The 17676-nt window shown below is 34.6% G+C and overlaps 1 protein-coding gene across 7 annotated transcripts in view; it reads left to right on the top strand.

Annotated features, from left to right (window-relative positions):
* The window catches only part of PHKB (phosphorylase kinase regulatory subunit beta), a 74886-nt gene extending 57666 nt beyond the window's left edge, over nt 1-17220 (top strand). For 6 of the 7 annotated variants that reach the window (XM_068693626.1, XM_068693630.1, XM_068693628.1 and 3 more), the window contains 9 exons: nt 599-680; nt 3264-3321; nt 5081-5171; nt 6266-6468; nt 9709-9843; nt 11744-11873; nt 12306-12413; nt 13668-13808; nt 16164-17220. In XM_068693626.1, coding sequence (XP_068549727.1) covers nt 599-680; nt 3264-3321; nt 5081-5171; nt 6266-6468; nt 9709-9843; nt 11744-11873; nt 12306-12413; nt 13668-13808; nt 16164-16301 — 1086 coding nt within the window. In that variant the 3' untranslated portion in view covers nt 16302-17220. Of the gene's footprint in view, nt 1-598; nt 681-3263; nt 3322-4141; nt 4233-5080; nt 5172-6265; nt 6469-9708; nt 9844-11743; nt 11874-12305; nt 12414-13667; nt 13809-16163 lie in introns of all 7 variants that reach the window. The other variant, XM_068693627.1, reaches the window with a different exon arrangement.
* The last annotated feature ends 456 nt before the right edge of the window (nt 17221-17676 follow it).

Genomic DNA, 17676 nt, shown 5'->3' with positions numbered 1-17676 from the left:
ACATAGTGGCCTAATTAGATCAACATGATTACTGCTATGGTTCAATGTTAATAATACGGCTAGTGACATAAAACGTCTGATGTGCCTCTTCATACTTATCAGTACTTTCTGGCTTGTCATACTGTAGCTGTTGGCTTCCATTTCCCCCAGCTATCCAAATATTCTGGTAATAAATGACCATCTAAAAGGGGATCAATTTGTCATGCATCTTATGAGTAAATAAATACTTTATTTCTAGACTGAAGTCCAAAAGACTTCAACAGTCGATGTTCACTGATAAACTGATAGCTTCTTAATGATATTGAGGGAAAGTCCCAATCTGTTGTTTTTCCTGTATCTAGAAGAAAACTACCAGTGACTGTTTCTAGATCCAGTGCCCAGCAGGAGCACAGAAAATACTCTATATGGTTCCCTATGATATTACTAGAATTTCAGCTGTAAACGACAGGACCCATGAGCAGAAAATCGGGAAACATTTCTGAGGCCAAATTATTACAGGCCTTTTGTTTTCACTTAATATTTTTAATAGCTTTTCTGTTTTTTGCTTCACTGAAAATCTGAAGGCTATTTGTGGTTATGTTGTTGCTGTTTTTTTAAGGACTGCAATTGCCTTGCAAGTCAAGCATTACTTTCAAGTATATTGCTTAAAAGGGAAGGACCGAATTTTATCACCAAGGAAGGTAGGAGCTTCTGTCATTTGAGTATCCTGAATATTTCAGGAAGCCGCTGTATTTTTAGTTGTAATGAACATGAATAATGGCTATGCATGCAAGCAGTTCTGTAGCTATTTTCTTTGCCATTAAAGCAATTGCTGCATTAAATGGGACATGCAAATTCACAGTGTGGTGAGGAATGAGCTGCTAAGCATATGAACTCTTCTATATTGTATGCAGTTGCTGTTTCTATTTGTAATTCTGAACACATGCATGTAAGAAATTGGGGATTTGACCTTGTATATAAAACTAAAACTAAAGACAAATCTGTGCATTTGTAACATTTAGTCTGAAATGTGTGAAACTATATTGAATTTTTCATTTTAATCTTAGGTAATCAGTTGTTATTTCAATATATCTGTAAAGTTTATTCTACTTGAATTTTATATTACAGCTTTGGGTTACAGCACAAGATTTAAACTCATGTAAAATAATCCAGAACAGGCTACTTGGACTTGCAGCTTGTGCTGCAAGATTGTTTTGCTTTGTTTTTTTCCCCACAGATTTTGTTAGCTACCTCATACTATGTATGAGTACTTCTTGGAAAAAGAGGAACATTAAGATTCAATAATACTCATTTAGTTATTCCTCAAGCAGTGTAACTTAGCACTTCATGTTATAGATCCCTGCTTCATAATTTTGATAGAGGACAGCTGTTTCTTGTGATGAAGAATTGTTGTTTTGATATAAATACACATCATGTCAGTACTGCTGTAATAAGAATGTCATAGAAAACAATGTAAAGTGGAGTAAAAATCATTGGTTGATACACAGTGTGTTGTTGAAATACAGTGTCAATCGGAAGTCATGGTCTGAGCACATGCAGCAGGCTTTTCACCACCACTGCCTGTACTGCTGTTGGACTTCAAGAGCCTCAGTAGCTTTCTTTGGTTCTTAGTAGGTTGTGTCCTTCCTCGCGCTGGGAACGACTTGAGGCAGACTTACTGTGTAAGCAACCAACATAACTGCGTTTGACCACTGACACCGTTTAGGTCAAAGAAGTGTTGTTGTGCCTCTGACTGTTCAGACCTCACTTGTATAGACATCTTGTGCAATCCAATATGAAACAGTAGATGGTGATAACCTCATTAATATGCACCTTGTTTTAAACAGTCAGAGTCACTGACTAAAAGTTCCTGTCCTCTTACAGTTAGAGATTACTGAAATTGACATTAAATAATCACACAATCAATAAAAAATAAATCTGAAATTAAAAGCTGAAGAACCTTGTATGTTCCAGCTGACAGGCACTAGCTATGATTTTGAGTCAACTTCCACTGTTGTTGCTACAGATGAATTTACCGATTACCAGTGTCTGGCATCAGAAACACTGACATTTCATCTGAGAATTTAAAATTTAGAAGCTAACTGAAGCTTAAATAATATGTTTGTCACCATTTTTACTTTCAACATAATGGTTCCCACTTGATCCCTGTACAACTGGAGAGATACCATTACACCAAGCTGATGCAGTATGATCAACTGTGGACTGACACAAGAATGCTCTCTCTTCTTATTAATGTAATATCCCCCTGTATTTTGTCTTTTCCAAATGCTGGACTGTCTGCTTTGACTTTGAAGCAGTGCTCTTCTCATTTTCTGCCCTCTTTTTTAAGTCATTTTTGTACAGCATCATGCTAGTTTAATATATAGCACTTAACAAAATGTTCTCTTTGTTTTTGGCAGACAGAAAATCAGCTTAGAGAGGGAAAGTAGCAGTAATAATTATGTCCTGTGTATGTGTCAAATATTCCCAGTACTTTACAAAAGTAATAATTAGCTTCACTAGAGTAGTGCTCTAATGTACCTGAATACCAAAGCTAGATCACACTGTACCTTTGGTATCTTTGTGGTCACTTTGTTTTGGTAATTCAGGGAAGAGCCACAAAGCAGTGCAAACCCCTCTCTTTCATACTCTCCCAGCTTCCTGTAAAAGGAAAGCCTCAAGTCTCGGATGATTAATCAGGTGATCTATTGTTCGTATACAAAGTTGAAAACAAATCATCTCTTGGATATCACAATGACAACCTTTGTCCAAACATAGCATCACTTGACTGAACTACACTGTCAAACACAAGACATGACTGATGCTGCTTTAGCACAAGAAAGTGCCTCATCCCATAACCAAAACATAATCTGCAGTTTGATGAGGATGTACCTTACCGTGGAGATGTACCTTCTAGCCTTCTAGGCCAAATAATTGCATAAATTGATCTTCCCAATATATCTCAACAATGAGCTATGTCATAACAGGAGCAGAAAGTCCAGCTGAAGTTTGGTTTGGCTTCTTGTGTAACAGCATACAGTTGAATGATAGGGGACTTAATTGTATCTAAGTCTTATATGTTAAGCACAAGCATGTGCTTATGCTTAATATGCTTATATGTTAAGTATAAGTGCTTTGCTAGAGCTGATTCAGAATTACCTGGTCTAATCAAAATTGCCTTATTTATATTAAAAGAAAAAGTATGCATCTCTTTAATGTGGATTTTTGTTTTTTGTTTTATTTTGTTTTTTTGATTTATTTTTTATTTTAAAAAATGCGTTTAGGTACTGTTCGTGAACATATTGAAAGAATCTATAGACGAGCTGGCAGCAAAAAACTCTGGTTTGTATACAGATGTCATTATGTTCCTTTTGGTTTACACCTTTTTTTTTTTTTTTTTTCCGAATGTGTTTACAGAAAGTAAAGCTGGTTCCTTACATGCTTAGAGAAGGGGAAGAAAGGACAGTTTTACTGACAATACTGTATTGTTTCATTGCAGCTGAAGATCTTGTCTGTAATGCTTAAACAAAAATAAGAATTATTTCCTTGGCATTGTTTTTTGAAATACAGAATAGGAAGCTGTTTTTGTTATGAGAATTATTGGAGATGTACAGTTCTAGTTAAGCTCAAATAATGAGGAAAAAATAAGAATACTAATATTCTTATTTCTTCCATGGTATGGTAAAATAATTCTATTAGCTTTCTGTAGCAAGTCTGGTGATCAAATACAAATCAGTTAAGTTGATACACTTACGCAGTTTGCTTACTCCCCCTGAAGTAATTTACTTTGCGCCTGACTTTGTCACAATAACTTCAGAAGGTTTCAGAAACTAGGCTAGTATTTACATGTTGTTAATTAATTACTTTGCCTTGAAGCTCAGTAGAAATGCCATTTCTTATTATCAAAGAAATGAGCTGAGCCTGTCCTGAATTCTGTTCTCTTGCTCTGTAACTATTCATAACAGATGAGACTATAAATTTAAAAACCATTTTTCATTTTAGTTAGTTCATGTAGTGAAATGGGCCTTTGCCAATAGTAAGGTAGAACCAAAATACCCTGGTTGTGTTTTTTTAAGGAATAAAAACCAAAAGTATTTTAGAAACAAAATATGTAAACTGTTTTTCATTTCTCTTCCATGATTGCCATGTGACATACATATAGGTTGGTGTTGCGCTACAGTGCTGCATTTGCACAGAAATTTTCTTCTTCTATAGCCCCACATATTACTACTTTACTGGTACATGGGAAACAGGTAAAGTGCCCAGAGGTCTGAAATGGAACTCCATGAGACTTTTTGGCTTTTTTGCATTTTGATGGTATCAGCTAATGCATTTTTGAGATGCTTTGCTCTTGATCTTAAAAAGTGCGTAGCAATATTCACAGGAATCAACATCGACTGTTTGAATTTTATACTAACACTATAGGATATTACAACTCTTTCATTAGCTCTGGTAATGAATGATTCTTAGCAACCTCAAAGCCTGTGCTAGAAAAGCTTGAATACAGGTCTACTAAGTTTGCATTTTATCAGTAAAAATTATAATTAAAGATATTTATATCTTTAAACGTCTTGTTGATACATAAAATTGTTTTTTTACACACAGCCCATCTGAAACCAAGCAGTTTACGCAAGTCTCTTTTTTCCGTGCAGTATATGTAAAACATTACCTCACTGGAAAAGAAACCAAAGCCTTCATGTTACATGTTGTACTTTCTCTTGCAACATCTTTGTGAGGTGGCCTAAAAAGTTACCTTATTTTTGTTTGCTTATCTTGCACAATGAAGAAAATGTCACAAAAGAGAAGATGGCATTTCATGTTTTTTAAGATGATGCAGAGAAAAGAACAGGCTTTTTATGGCATCTGTAGTTTAATGAGTTCTAACTAATTTATTTTTGATCCATTAACCAATATCTAGACTAAAAAATGAAAATCTAGACAAGAGAATATAAAAATCTGATCTCAATTCCACATTATAAATATTGTATGTATTCAGTTAATTTGGGGAGCTATGAATGCTGTGGCATACTTCAAAATTATATATGAATTCATTAAACTAGCTTTTGATATGTAGTGGGATTGCTCTGTTTTCTACCCTCAGGTCTGTTGTTCGCTTCGCAGCAAGTCTTTTAGGTAAACTAGTGGACAGCCTTGCACCATCTATTACTAATGTTTTAGTTCAGGGCAAGCAGGTAAGTCTTTAATTTTCAGAAATGTATTAAGGAGTGATAACAGAAAATAAATAAACAGCCTTTTTCATTTTGAAGGCTGCAGATGCTTATTTTAAAAGTACCCAATAGTTTAAAATATCCTTTCTGAAGAAGAAAAAGCTAGAGAAAATCAAAATATATTTAATATTTGGATATACTATAGGCTAATAAATTTTTATAGATTTTAGTTTTCTGCTCCAAGCAGACTTTAATCATCATTTCTTCCCTTCCTATGGAGGACTTTTAAATTTTTCTCCCAGTACAGTAGTATTAATTAAATTTATGCAGAACTATTTCCAAGTAGTAGTAATTGAATATTATGTATTTTTAGAATAAAATATATATGTATATGCAATTCTACTATGTCCCTATTATACTGCAGACTGAGGTCTGTGTGTGTGCCTCTAGCACTGTGCAGGCATAGAGGAAGGTGCATCTGCATGTAGCATGATTTTCAGCTGTTTATTTTCAGGTTTTTAACCAAACTTGCATTTGTCAATCCCTTTATAATAAATATCTGTATTATAGGAGAAAAATTAGTGTTATTGTGTTTCATTGACAGTAGATTAAAAGCAAATTCAAGTTTTATTTGTTAATCTTTATTTAATGTTTTGTGGTTGAACAATCTAGTACCAGCATTATAACATAATTTCTTAAAATTAAGGCTGTAACTTCTGGGATGCTATTAGAAATAAGAAAACAAAATTCAGAATGAAGCAAATTCCTATTTTTAAGTAAGCTCCACAGCTCAATGCCAGAAATGAAACAACATCTAAACCTGCTGTCCAGGCTTGATTATACACCCAATGTTGAACCCAAAGCAACATTCTTGCACTTCTGTTTCCATATGGGAAAAAAATCTCCATGTTTACTGTGGTCTTCACTGAATTTTGTTCTTTTAATAGCATCTGCCTAACGCTGTTAGCAATTCTCAAGAACTGACATCCAATTATTTTTGTGTTGTGAAACTTGTGCATGAAAAGCAGAGCTCATGAAGTTTAGTTTAGTTTATGAATTCGTTCTGTGGTGTTTTTATTCCTGTCTAAATCCTCTGAATTGTCTTCAATATACTGCAGGTGACACTTGGAGCTTTTGGCCAAGAGGAAGAAGTCATTTCTAATCCCTTATCCCCAGGAGTCATTAAGAACATCATCTATGAAAAATGTCATTTACAAGATGAAAGAGAAGCTGTGGTTCAGCAAGAACTCGTCATCCATATTGGTTGGATCATATCAAATTCACCTGAACTTTTCAGTGGCATGCTGAAGATACGAATTGGGTCAGTAAACTATCTGTTTTGCTTACTACTAGAATTGCAGGGGAATATATATGCTTCAACAGAGATAGTTACATTACAAAAAAAGGTTATATATAATATGATGCAGCAAAATGGGTATGCTTCAATTTTACATTTCTAGGAAGCCTGCTTTAAATTATCATGCCAAAAGTGGGTACATAACAGGCCTTATATTTGCCAGTCAACAGTATAAAGTGGAGGAATGGTGGTTCCTATAATATCTTACTTGAAGCTTTCCGTTAATGTGGTGAACTGTAGGGTTTCTAAATGCTTGATTTTTATCAGGTTAGGGCTTCAAAACCAAAAACACTGTAGTGGGATTTTACAGATGCATTTTGTACAACAAATGGTTAGTAGTAAGCACGCAACTTCCAGGTCACCCTGTCCTGCCAGTAGTCAACAGGCACAATGTTCTACCTGGATCACCTAGCAGACAGTGGCAGTAAAGCTTTTCAACACTTTTTGCTCACTCAAGCAGATACTTATGTATGTAGATTTGGGGCGAATGGGTAAAGGGGGGGGAGACTTTATAAATGCAACAATCTAGGAAAGATACAGCATGAATTTGATTCCCTTCTGAAATGAAAAAATCCTCCAAGACAAGATGTGCTTGTAGTTGCATTCTGTAGTTTCCAGTAAGTGCTGAGCTTTTAATATAGTTTTAATATAATGAGCTTGAAATACAGTTTTGTCTAATTCAGTCTTAAAAGTCCAGTAACCATGAGCAACAAATCCCTTGGAGATGGTGTTTCAAGATACTTAAACTATTTCTTTTCAGAGCTTCAGCACAATAAGCTGCATAAAAAGATAGCTTGTTCTTCTACAGCGTTCTCTGTAATGGGAACTTCAGGTAACAAAAGCTTTCTGTAGTTCAAATGCATGTAGCATTTAAGACATCCCTAGAATATTGTAAGGCACCTAGGTAGTGAATCTGAGTATCCAACATCTGGCATAATGAAGACATAGTTCAAGAGCAGATCTCTACACAAACATGCATCTGCCATGGTAAAGAAAAACCTGATTGATCCTATAATGTGATGCTAAACGTCTTTTATTCTTGAAAATAAAAAATTACTATCCTTATTACAGACATGTACAATGCTTCTTGACTGCTTATCAAGGTTAAGCTATATATAGCTTAGGAACCACAAACATGATTCAAGCCTGAAACATCACTTACCAAATTGATTGTTCTTCTTAGTTCTTTGATAATATGACCACAAATAGTTCATGCTTCAGTGCTATCATATTCCATGGTATCTGCATTTACATTGCTATCTACAGTAATTATTTTTTCAGTTAGGAACAGACAAATGCGTTTGGCTAAGTACCTCTTTGAAGAGGACAGGTGCTACTGACTGAACTTTACAGAATTAGTGAATAGCCTTTAAGATTAGAACTTATGTTTTCCCTATCAAAAAATACGGAACACTTGACATTTCAGCACTGGAGGTAGATACCAGCAGTCTTTTTTCTACCATGTAAGATTCCTATTACTACATTAGAAGTACTCCCCAGTCATTATAAAACCAAAAACTTCTCAGTCAAATCACCTGTGTTACATCTAACTGCAAGTACATCTTTCACTTAAATACACTTTCTGTAGCCTCTATAGGTCCATGTTATTCCTCTTCCTCTTCCTCATTCTCTGCAACTAATCCCTTTTTGCAGTTTTTTGTTTTCTTTCTTCCAAGCTTAATTCTAGAGATTCAATTTCCTTTTATTCTAGTGTTATCACCCACTCCAGTGAGCAGAATTATTAACCTTCTCACAGAATGAGTGTTCCAGTTTGATAATGATTTGATTTAGTGTCTTGTTATTGATTTGTTTTCAGGGTTTCATGTTGAAATAGATCAAGTTCTTGACAGTCCTATTACTGTAAAAACCTCCAATCAACCAACTTCTACCCACCCCTTATCTGTGAAGTTTGGTAGGAGGTCCAGTCCTCTCTTTGCGATGTCACATAGCCCAGTGTAAACAGAAAAGACTACCGAATGACTTGCATAAAGATTTGAGAAAAACACAACAATTCCAGTCAGTTCTGTTTGTTAATCTTAGTAACAAGAGACGAATGCTATTCACACAGTAAACTAAGTGGAAGCAGTGTGTTCTGGACAATGTAGTATGCCCGTGTTGCCTCATACTCTCCTCACATCTTGTACCTTCAGTGAATGATCCTAGAAACCTCAAATGTAAAACAACATGGAATTGGTTGGCCTGACAAAATTCTATGCAGTTATATTAAAAAAATCCTTCAGTACAAAAGTCTGTGACTTGACTTAGGGAAACAAAAAGTCTTTGTAGGTCAAGTAATAACATACCTTCAGAATGTGGCTATATTGCTGACAAGGTAAACATTTTAGCAATACTTCACTTTTCTCTCTGATAAAGGGAGTAAAACAGCTCTTTGACATATCCCAGACTTGATTGTGTGTTGTGTGGTAGGCCATGTGAACAAAAACTAGTGAAGTTTCTTTACCCTTTTGACAGAAATAGCTACTTGAACTAAAACAATGTGGATGTTCAGTTACTCTGCTTCATATGTATTATTTCATCTTTAATATTACATTTGAAGCTGCAGCATTGTTTTATAGTATGTGCAGAAGAAAAACCAGCATTTTCCTTCAATAACTTGCAAAGTCCTGATTCTCAAGTCCCTAAGGTTGAAAAACCATCAGTTTCTAAGGTTTTATTTAATCAATGTATTTTCAAAAAGGAGTACCAAAAGAACTGTGATAGACTGCAAAAAGGGGCTTCAAAGGCTAAAACTATTATAATATGCCTTGAAGTTTTTTTCAGTGTAAAAACAATTTAATTTTCTTTCCTAAGCTCATCAGCAAAATGCACATACTGTCAAGACCATAATTTTGAGTAGGAATTGTAACATCAGAAATCAGGTAAATTTTGTTTTAATGAATGTGGAATGTAGGAAGATATGTAGTAAATATATCTTCCTTGTGAAAACTATGCTTCACAACCTATTTCATAAAAACTATGCAATATGATATAAACTGAAAGTCATAAGGCAAACAAAGGCAAAATCTGAGCAAATGCCACAAAACAGTAAGAACAGTAGAGTATTTGATAGTATAACCACGTCCTGACAGCAAAAGAATACAGACAGGATGACATGGAATTTTCCTGAGGTATTTCACTGGACTAAATTTTTTTCTTTGCAAATGTTGTATTTAATTAATGAATGTTTTCCTCTCTTTACTGCAGATGGATTATCCATGCTATGAAGTATGAATTGAAATTCCGTGCCGGAGATATGCCAGCCAAGGACCTGTACCAGATGTCCCCTAGTGAAGTGAAGCAGCTTTTGCTGGATATTCTTCAACCACAGCAGCAGGGGAGGTAATGAGATGTGTGGAGTTCATGTCACCTGTCCTCATTCCTAATAGACTGTTCAAGTAATTTGCATTTCTGAAATACTTTGTATACATCTTAAATCAGCAGGTATCTGCAATCAGTAGTAACACTTTTTTAAGAAGAGGTAGCAAAGGTGCACTTTTTCATTCTTTCATCTGTATCCAAGTTTTACAGTTGTTTCTTTTGTAGTGCAGCTTAATTTTTCACCCTTATCCTTGTGGAAGCCTTAACTTAGAGTAATAATCTATATGATTTGGCAATACTGTGAAGCATTATATTCCTCAGTGTAGGGAAAGGAGTCAGAACTAGTCAATACTGCCTACTTAAGTAACTAATCTTAAGGAAGACTAAATTAAGTTTGTCTGCTGTTCAGGGCCTTTTTTTTCTAGCTTATGTGAATTAGGAATGGATTTTCTCTAGAATACTGAAGAGAGAGCTTTGCTGACTGAAACTAGTTACAGTTTGGAGAAAGGATTATAAGTTGCCAGAAAGAACATTCATTGTGATGCAGGCATGCAAGAAAAAAAAAAAGTTAAAATTACAATATTTCCACTTACCTATATTGAAAAGACTGAAGTAAAAAGTCCTCCCATAGATTTTACTTCTAGTTAAATTAGATTAAACTTTGGCACATAATACTGCTGATAATTTTTCTAGTCCTTCACTGACTAGATGATGGCAACTACAACTTTTCCTCACATCATACTATTTTGTTCCTGCCCAATTCAAAATCCACTCTATTTTTTAAATCCATTTTATTTAGATCTGTAGTCTTTTAACGCTTGAGAGACAAACTTCTTAATGTGGTGTCTGTTCCCTTTTATTTAATTTGTATGATGTGCAATCTCTCTATAGGCCACTATACTATATATTCTGTATTTTCTCACATACTTTTCAGTGTCTCTGTTGCAGTTATTAATACCAGCTTTTTAGTTGCTGTCTCATGTTGATGTTGATGTTATTTCTCTCAAAACCTTAACAAAAGTGTTAATTTGCTTGTAATCAGAGCTCTGCTTCAAAGGGGAGTTGTCAGTACTCTTACCTTATGAAAACAGATCCTCTACTAAAAATTTGCAAACTAACAGTGGACAACAACATTTGGGAAAACTTTTCTGTTAAGTATGTGCAGTACTGCTACTCAAGACTAATCCTGTACTTTGAAACCACCAATACGAATCATATCGATGGCTGCCAGTTCTTAAAATTCTGTTGCTGCTCTATCAGGCGTTTTTGTCCCATGCTAATCTACCTTTAGCAATTGTGCTGAAATGCATTTTTCTAACCTGGTATTTGAAGTAGAATGATAGCTTTTTCTAATCCACTACCTACCACATTTTATATTTTATGAATGTGGAATTTCTTTGAGCTATATTTATATAATCAATTGTTTTGCCTATATGGTATGAGGAAACAAGTCTTACTATGGTAGTTAATAAAATGGATTTTTTTTTCTGAGCTTATAAATTTGCCTGTCATGGGAACCAAACAAATTTTGTTGCTAAATACACAGTGGCTTCTGTTTTATGCATGTTTTGGTCTTCTGCGACTTAATTGACAGACATGACGAGTTCAGTCTATTACCTTTACTGTACTGCAATGGATAGACTTCACAGTTTCTTTGTGTGTGTGGCTTTTTTTTTTCCCTCCAGGTACATAAAGCACAAACACACATATAAGAATGACGTTCTAACCACTACTTTCTGAGCATTGTGATTTTATTCTCTTTAGAGCCTAACATCTCAGGCACAACGTGTACTGTGTATGCATCATTAATAGGTGTTTGCTGTCACTGCTTACCTTACTGGCTTATACGACAGAACACGTGACTTGGTTCAGAATCTAAAACAGCTTTTTGTTTCCAATTATCAATTTCCTTTGTCCACAGAGGCTGGCTTAACAGACGACAAATAGACGGTTCTCTGAATCGAACTCCTGCTGGATTCTATGACAGGGTGTGGCAGATCTTGGAGAGAACTCCTAATGGTTTAATAGTAGCAGGGAAATTTTTACCACAGGTAAAACATGCACAGGTGCTCAATTATTTCTGCTCTACATTAACAATAATACCATTCACCATTAATTGTAATATTTATTGTATGCCATAATATATGAGTTCAGGATAATTTGTTCCTTTTCTGATGTATATACATATTTTAAATCATACTTACTTTTTGGTTCTGAGTAAAGTGCAAATAGGATAGAATGTAAGTAATTTACTTCTGTTAAAACATTTTTGTAGGATTATAAGTCTAAGACGCCCTTTCCAAGTCATGGAGTCCAAAGCTGTGCTGTCACAGGCTCTGAAATCTGCTTCGTATTTGATGCTGCAGTGGTCATATTTTTTTAGTTGTGTATTATTTATTTAGCAAGCACACAGGCTGTATTGGGGTGGGGAGTGACTTAGTGCAAACAATCTTTTCTCTGTAAAAGTATTATTCATTTTTCAGCAACCAACTTTATCGGATATGACGATGTACGAAATGAATTTTTCCCTCCTAGTTGAAGATATGCTGCAAAATATTGACCAGCCAGAATACAGGCAAATTATTGTAGAGGTATGTGGCCTACAGTGGAAGGAATTTCATAATGTGCATGTGTGTTACTGCTTAAAATAAATAAATAAATCAAATTTGTAGAAATATAATTTTAAATACAAACAATTGCTTCAGTGCTTTCTCCATGCATTTTGTGTGATTAAACTGATTACTGTTAGCATGCTCAGAATATATTAAATTTTCACTGTTTTCCTTCTTTGGCAAATAAGTAAATACTAATGAGAGTGCCAATATACTTACGAAGACTAATTGTTATATTAAGTCCTTAGCCTGTGCCTTTTCTTAGTGATTTTCCAAGTCTAGGGAAAAATGTGGTCTAAAACATCAGTTTGCCCTGCAATAGCTTCTTCTTTCCCATTTTGCTGTAGCTTTCTAGCAAGCTGCTTTGTGTTACTGACTCAACTTTCAGTTTCCTAGGGTTTTAAAGCAAGAGACTTCTTTAAACTCCTTCCCCCACCAGTGCAGCTAATAATGGATACTTTTAGAACAGATCAAGAGCATATGTACCTTTGGTAACTGACATCTGTGCTGTCAGCAGTGTTCATTGTTAGTTCCCAAGTATGTGTCTCTGATGGCTGCGAGTTTTTTTTCCCACAGTAAAATTAATTCAAATCCATCTCAATTCTGGCTAACAGCTAATGGTCATGCTGCTTGCTGGAACATCTCCAATTTTTGCTAAAAGAAAACAAAGTTATCAAAAACAAAGATGACCAATATAGATTCTACTGCCTACTTCTATAGGTCACTCATACTCATCTTCCTATTTTAAATCTTTCAGATATAAGAACTGTACATTTTCTTGAACCAACATTTTTTGTGTCTCTTGGCTTTGCTGTTTATGAACTTTGCCATAGAGCAATTATCCCATGTGTATACATCAAAACATCAATAGTTGAGGTTCACTGCTGCTTTTCACTCTCTCCATTGTCTGAGCACCATTGTTTGTGCAGCCTCTCACTTAACTGAATAAACTGGAAAATAACTTCCTGACTCCCAACGTGAGATGTTAATGTCAATCTTTTCTGCAGTGTCCTTAACTAAGTAGTCACCAGAAATTGTAACTTTTCATGAAGGTCAGCTTTTTTTCAGTGACTCTTTGATAAAAGTCACAGTTCTTTTATCCACACACTTACCTGTGCCACTATTAAATTGCTTCCTGCTTGAAACAAGTATATGCAGTTATTTACAATGCTTTTTGTATAACCTGAATTTTAACAAATTAAAGTCTTACCATCTTCTTCTTCTGCCTTCTAGTTGTTGATGGTCATATCTGTTATTTTGGAGAGAAATCCAGAGTTAGAGTTCCAGGACAAAGTGGACTTGGACAAAGTGGTGCAAGAAGCATTTCGTGACTTTCAGAAAGATCACAACAGGTCAAAGGGAGATGAGAAACAAGTGAGTAAAATACTTGTTTTTAAGACTTTTATAAGACAGTAAGTGTCTTATAGCATTTACTGTTCTTGTTGAAGTTTGCTTTATTTTTAATATTGTGCAGAGAAAAAATAAAAAGCAAATTGATAAGGAGTTCAGAATAGAACACAAATACAAATGAATATACCCAAATGCTGCATAAGTCTGCCAAAAGCCTAAAAGTAGAGGTAAAACATGCACTTGCTTTCTTTATTTGTTTTATTTGTAATTGTGAATTCAAAGCAATAGAGTAAGGACACTCACAGTGTTAGCCAGCTCTGAAACGGATAAAGCTGAAATGCTTAGGATGTTCACTAAAACAGTAAAGAGGTAATTGCGGCGCAAAACTAGAATAGTTTTCTAGTTTAGAATACCAGAAATTTGTAAGGAAGCAAAACCTAATGCTCAGCAAGTATGAATTTAGGATCTTAGTTACTAAGATACTAAGAAAAACTTATTAACCAAAGAACTCATTGACAATATTAATGTAAGAATTTTAAAGCCAAAACTGTTAGCTACTGATTTTTCCACTATGGTTGCATTCACAAGCTAGCAAGCTTTTAATCTTTAAGGCTTAAAAACCAAATAAACAAAACTTGATCATCAAGTAGTTTTTAAGATTTACTTCACTAGGATTTCAGGTTTTATGCTTTAAAGGGCTGTAAGCAGTCTCACTACAAGTTTTGGTGCCTCAGAGCTCGGTAATTCTGTAGTAAAGCCAGGTTCACTTGTCTGGTTGAAGAAAGAAATGAGTCAAGCAGTAGGACAAATCCCTCTGCTACTGAGGATGTTCTTACTTGCTCAGTCTGGCATTGTATTGTGCACAATATATTCAGAGAGATCTGTGCTAGCCCTGAAAAACCTATCGGTTCATAACACTTATATGCAAAAGCACTGCCTGTTGTTTAGCTATTTAGAGATGAGGAAGAATGTGGTCCTCAAGTATTATTTCAGAAGTTTTAAGGTTCACTTTCTTGTAACTACTTTTGTGTAATGAGACTTGAAAGAAAGCCACATAGTTAGCCTTAGCAACACGTCACCTTGCACCATACCTTTGTTTTTAAAAGGACATATTTTTCTTTAAATTATGTTTCTTTTGGCCTCATCATTTTGTGAGGGTAATGATTTTGTGGTTGCAGCCATAGCAAAACCAGACATATCATCCACACAAATGGCTATTAAGTGCCAGCTCTGCACGCTATCTTGTTATATGCTACCAATTACAGTGACAGGCTGGAAATCCCTACGGCTGTAAACTGAAAGAAAAATCCCATGCAAAAAATGATTTGTACTGATGCTGCCCTAGCTTCCATTTAAGTGATGATTTTTCTTTTTTTACTAAACCCAGACCTAGTTAGAATGATGCCTTTTGTCTGTTAAAGAGAAATCCCAATTTAGAGTTGTGATTAGTATGTTTAAAGAGTTGGAATTTCCAACAACAACATACATGAAAATTTTCTGAAACATTAGCGTCCTTATTCCCAAGTATATGCCCAGTGGAAGTTAACTGTAGCCTATCTGATGATATTCTGTCTCAGGTTTTCGTAGCAAATACTGCTAGAAGAACTCCTAATTTGTCTGAAAGGTGTTCTTCCATTCAACTGGTTTGCAAATATTTTGATTTTTTTTCCCCCTTTGAACATGTAATTAGTATTAAAAGTGATTACTCCAGTAATTTCAAACACACCCTAAAACTACAGAAGTCTCATAGTTTCATCACACAATTTCTACCCTTGATTTAATAATATAATTGGAAAGTAACCTATTTCCTGAATTGAAGAGTTGAACCTTTATTATAACAGCCAATATGTAATTGGAGAAAAAGCAGCTGTTTTAACATCATTAACTTAGCAAAACAGGTGTTCAGTGAAGAAAACCTATTTGCTAATCTTATCTGATTAACGAAATGCTACCTGTGGTTTAGTTTACTTCTTCAATTTTTATTTTTAAATAAACCCTTAGTCAGTATCCCTGCACATGCACTCATGGACCTGGATCACAATCATATTGTGGTAGCACAATAAGTTACCACACAGTAGTCGTTTATCTGCGTGTTTTAAGATAGCAATTGTTCTATTACAATTGAACAATACGGAGAAAGTAGCAGTGGAAAATTCAGAAAGGATATAAATACTACAATATGCTTTATTAATGTTTTCCACATGTTCAGATAGTACATGTAGAAAATATCTGAAAATTGAGCAGAATTATACTATAACTTTACAGTTTGAAAAATACATTTGCATTTCTAACATATCCATGATGTTTCTCCTGTTCACTTGAGTTTGTCTGCCTTACATAATCAACACTTAACAGAAACATCTTTTCTCTTTCCTGCAGGATGACTTGACTGCATTCTATAACACTCACCCAGTCGGAAAAAAGGGAACATGCAGCTACTTGAGTAAGGCTGTGATCACCTTATTGCTGGAAGGGGAAGTGAAATCAAGCAATGATGATCCTTGTACTGTTAGCTAAAGCTTCAAATACAGCATAGGAGTTGCTGCTTTATTTAGGGTTCTATGTATTTTGCATGCACGTATTAAAATACTGTTTTGAAGAGTAACCCTGGCTAGTAATACAAATATGTATACCATCCTTTGCTAAAAAAAAAAAAAAAAGTGCCATTAAAGACACGAAGTGCACCTTAATTTTCCTTTCTCAACTATGCAGCATGATACTGAAAGCACATGAAGTTAGTCCTGTGATATCTTAATTAAGTAGAATGGTATTGTACCTTTGATATTAAATTTATGCATTCACCATAACTGGTATCTTAGGTATAAGGACAGAATCTTACACTGTATTTCTCTCTTATTTATTTATAATTACAAACAAGTTTATTGTAAATTCTAAATTAAATTCAGAAAATACTGTAGTTAGGTAATGCATACCAAACTGTGGAAATGCAAAACCTAGATTTTTTTTTTTTGATTTTGCACACAAAATAGAAGTAAAATAATTAAGAAGTTTTTATTCTTAGAAAAAAAGAATCAGTTCAATTAACAGCAGGCATTTCGTTGTTTGGGTTTTAATTTACCACTTGATACACAGGTTTCTTTATGAGAGAATGGCTTTTTTTAAGCTCTAGCAATACACATCACTGTAGTTTCCCAGTTTAAGTATCTGTATAAAGGGAAACACATGATAACAACACAAATAGTTTTTATAAAAAAAAAAAAAAGCAAGCAAACTGTATTTAAAATTAGTATCACTGAAGAAAAAGCTTTGTATTAAATGAACTATTAATGCATGAAAGAATTCAAGATAAATTTATTTGTCTCCCAAATGTGTGAAAACATTGTATGCTAAATGCTTTATTTTGGTAAAAGTAATAAAAATAAAATGCTTTAAAAAGAGAACTTTCAATAAAAATACTTTTAGAGTTATACACAGACTCTCACTGAGTTTAGTGGCAACCTTTTAATGCGCTACTGGGTGAAAACCATTTCTAAAGCTTTAGAACTGGTCCTAAAACATTTTAATAATGGAATTTACAGACGGACTACAACTCAACTGTCAATAAACTGTTGCCATTTTGATATTAAAGGCAGGCAATTCAAGTCAGAGGGCAAAACTAATGTCAGAAGTGATGGAGTGAAGCTCAGTATGAGAGAAGTACTGAGAAAGGCAGTGATTAGTACTTCCCTGATTTGCAGAACTTCCCTAGCAATCACAGAATCAATCCTTCTTAAACCAAAATGGTAGCAGAATTTGCTTTTGAAGGAGGACAGTAAGCTATTAAGAAATACCTTGCCAAGGGATGCAGAGAATTAGGAAGGTCGGAAAAGCTAATTTTGGGTTAATAGTCAGGATAGTGGTCCTACCACTCATCCTTGCACTTAACCATTCA

Source organism: Anas acuta, chromosome 10, assembly GCF_963932015.1.
Source record: "Anas acuta chromosome 10, bAnaAcu1.1, whole genome shotgun sequence".
Classification (NCBI taxonomy): domain Eukaryota; kingdom Metazoa; phylum Chordata; class Aves; order Anseriformes; family Anatidae; genus Anas; species Anas acuta.
Note: the sequence above shows the minus strand (reverse complement) of the source record. Positions and strands in the feature narration are given on the sequence as shown.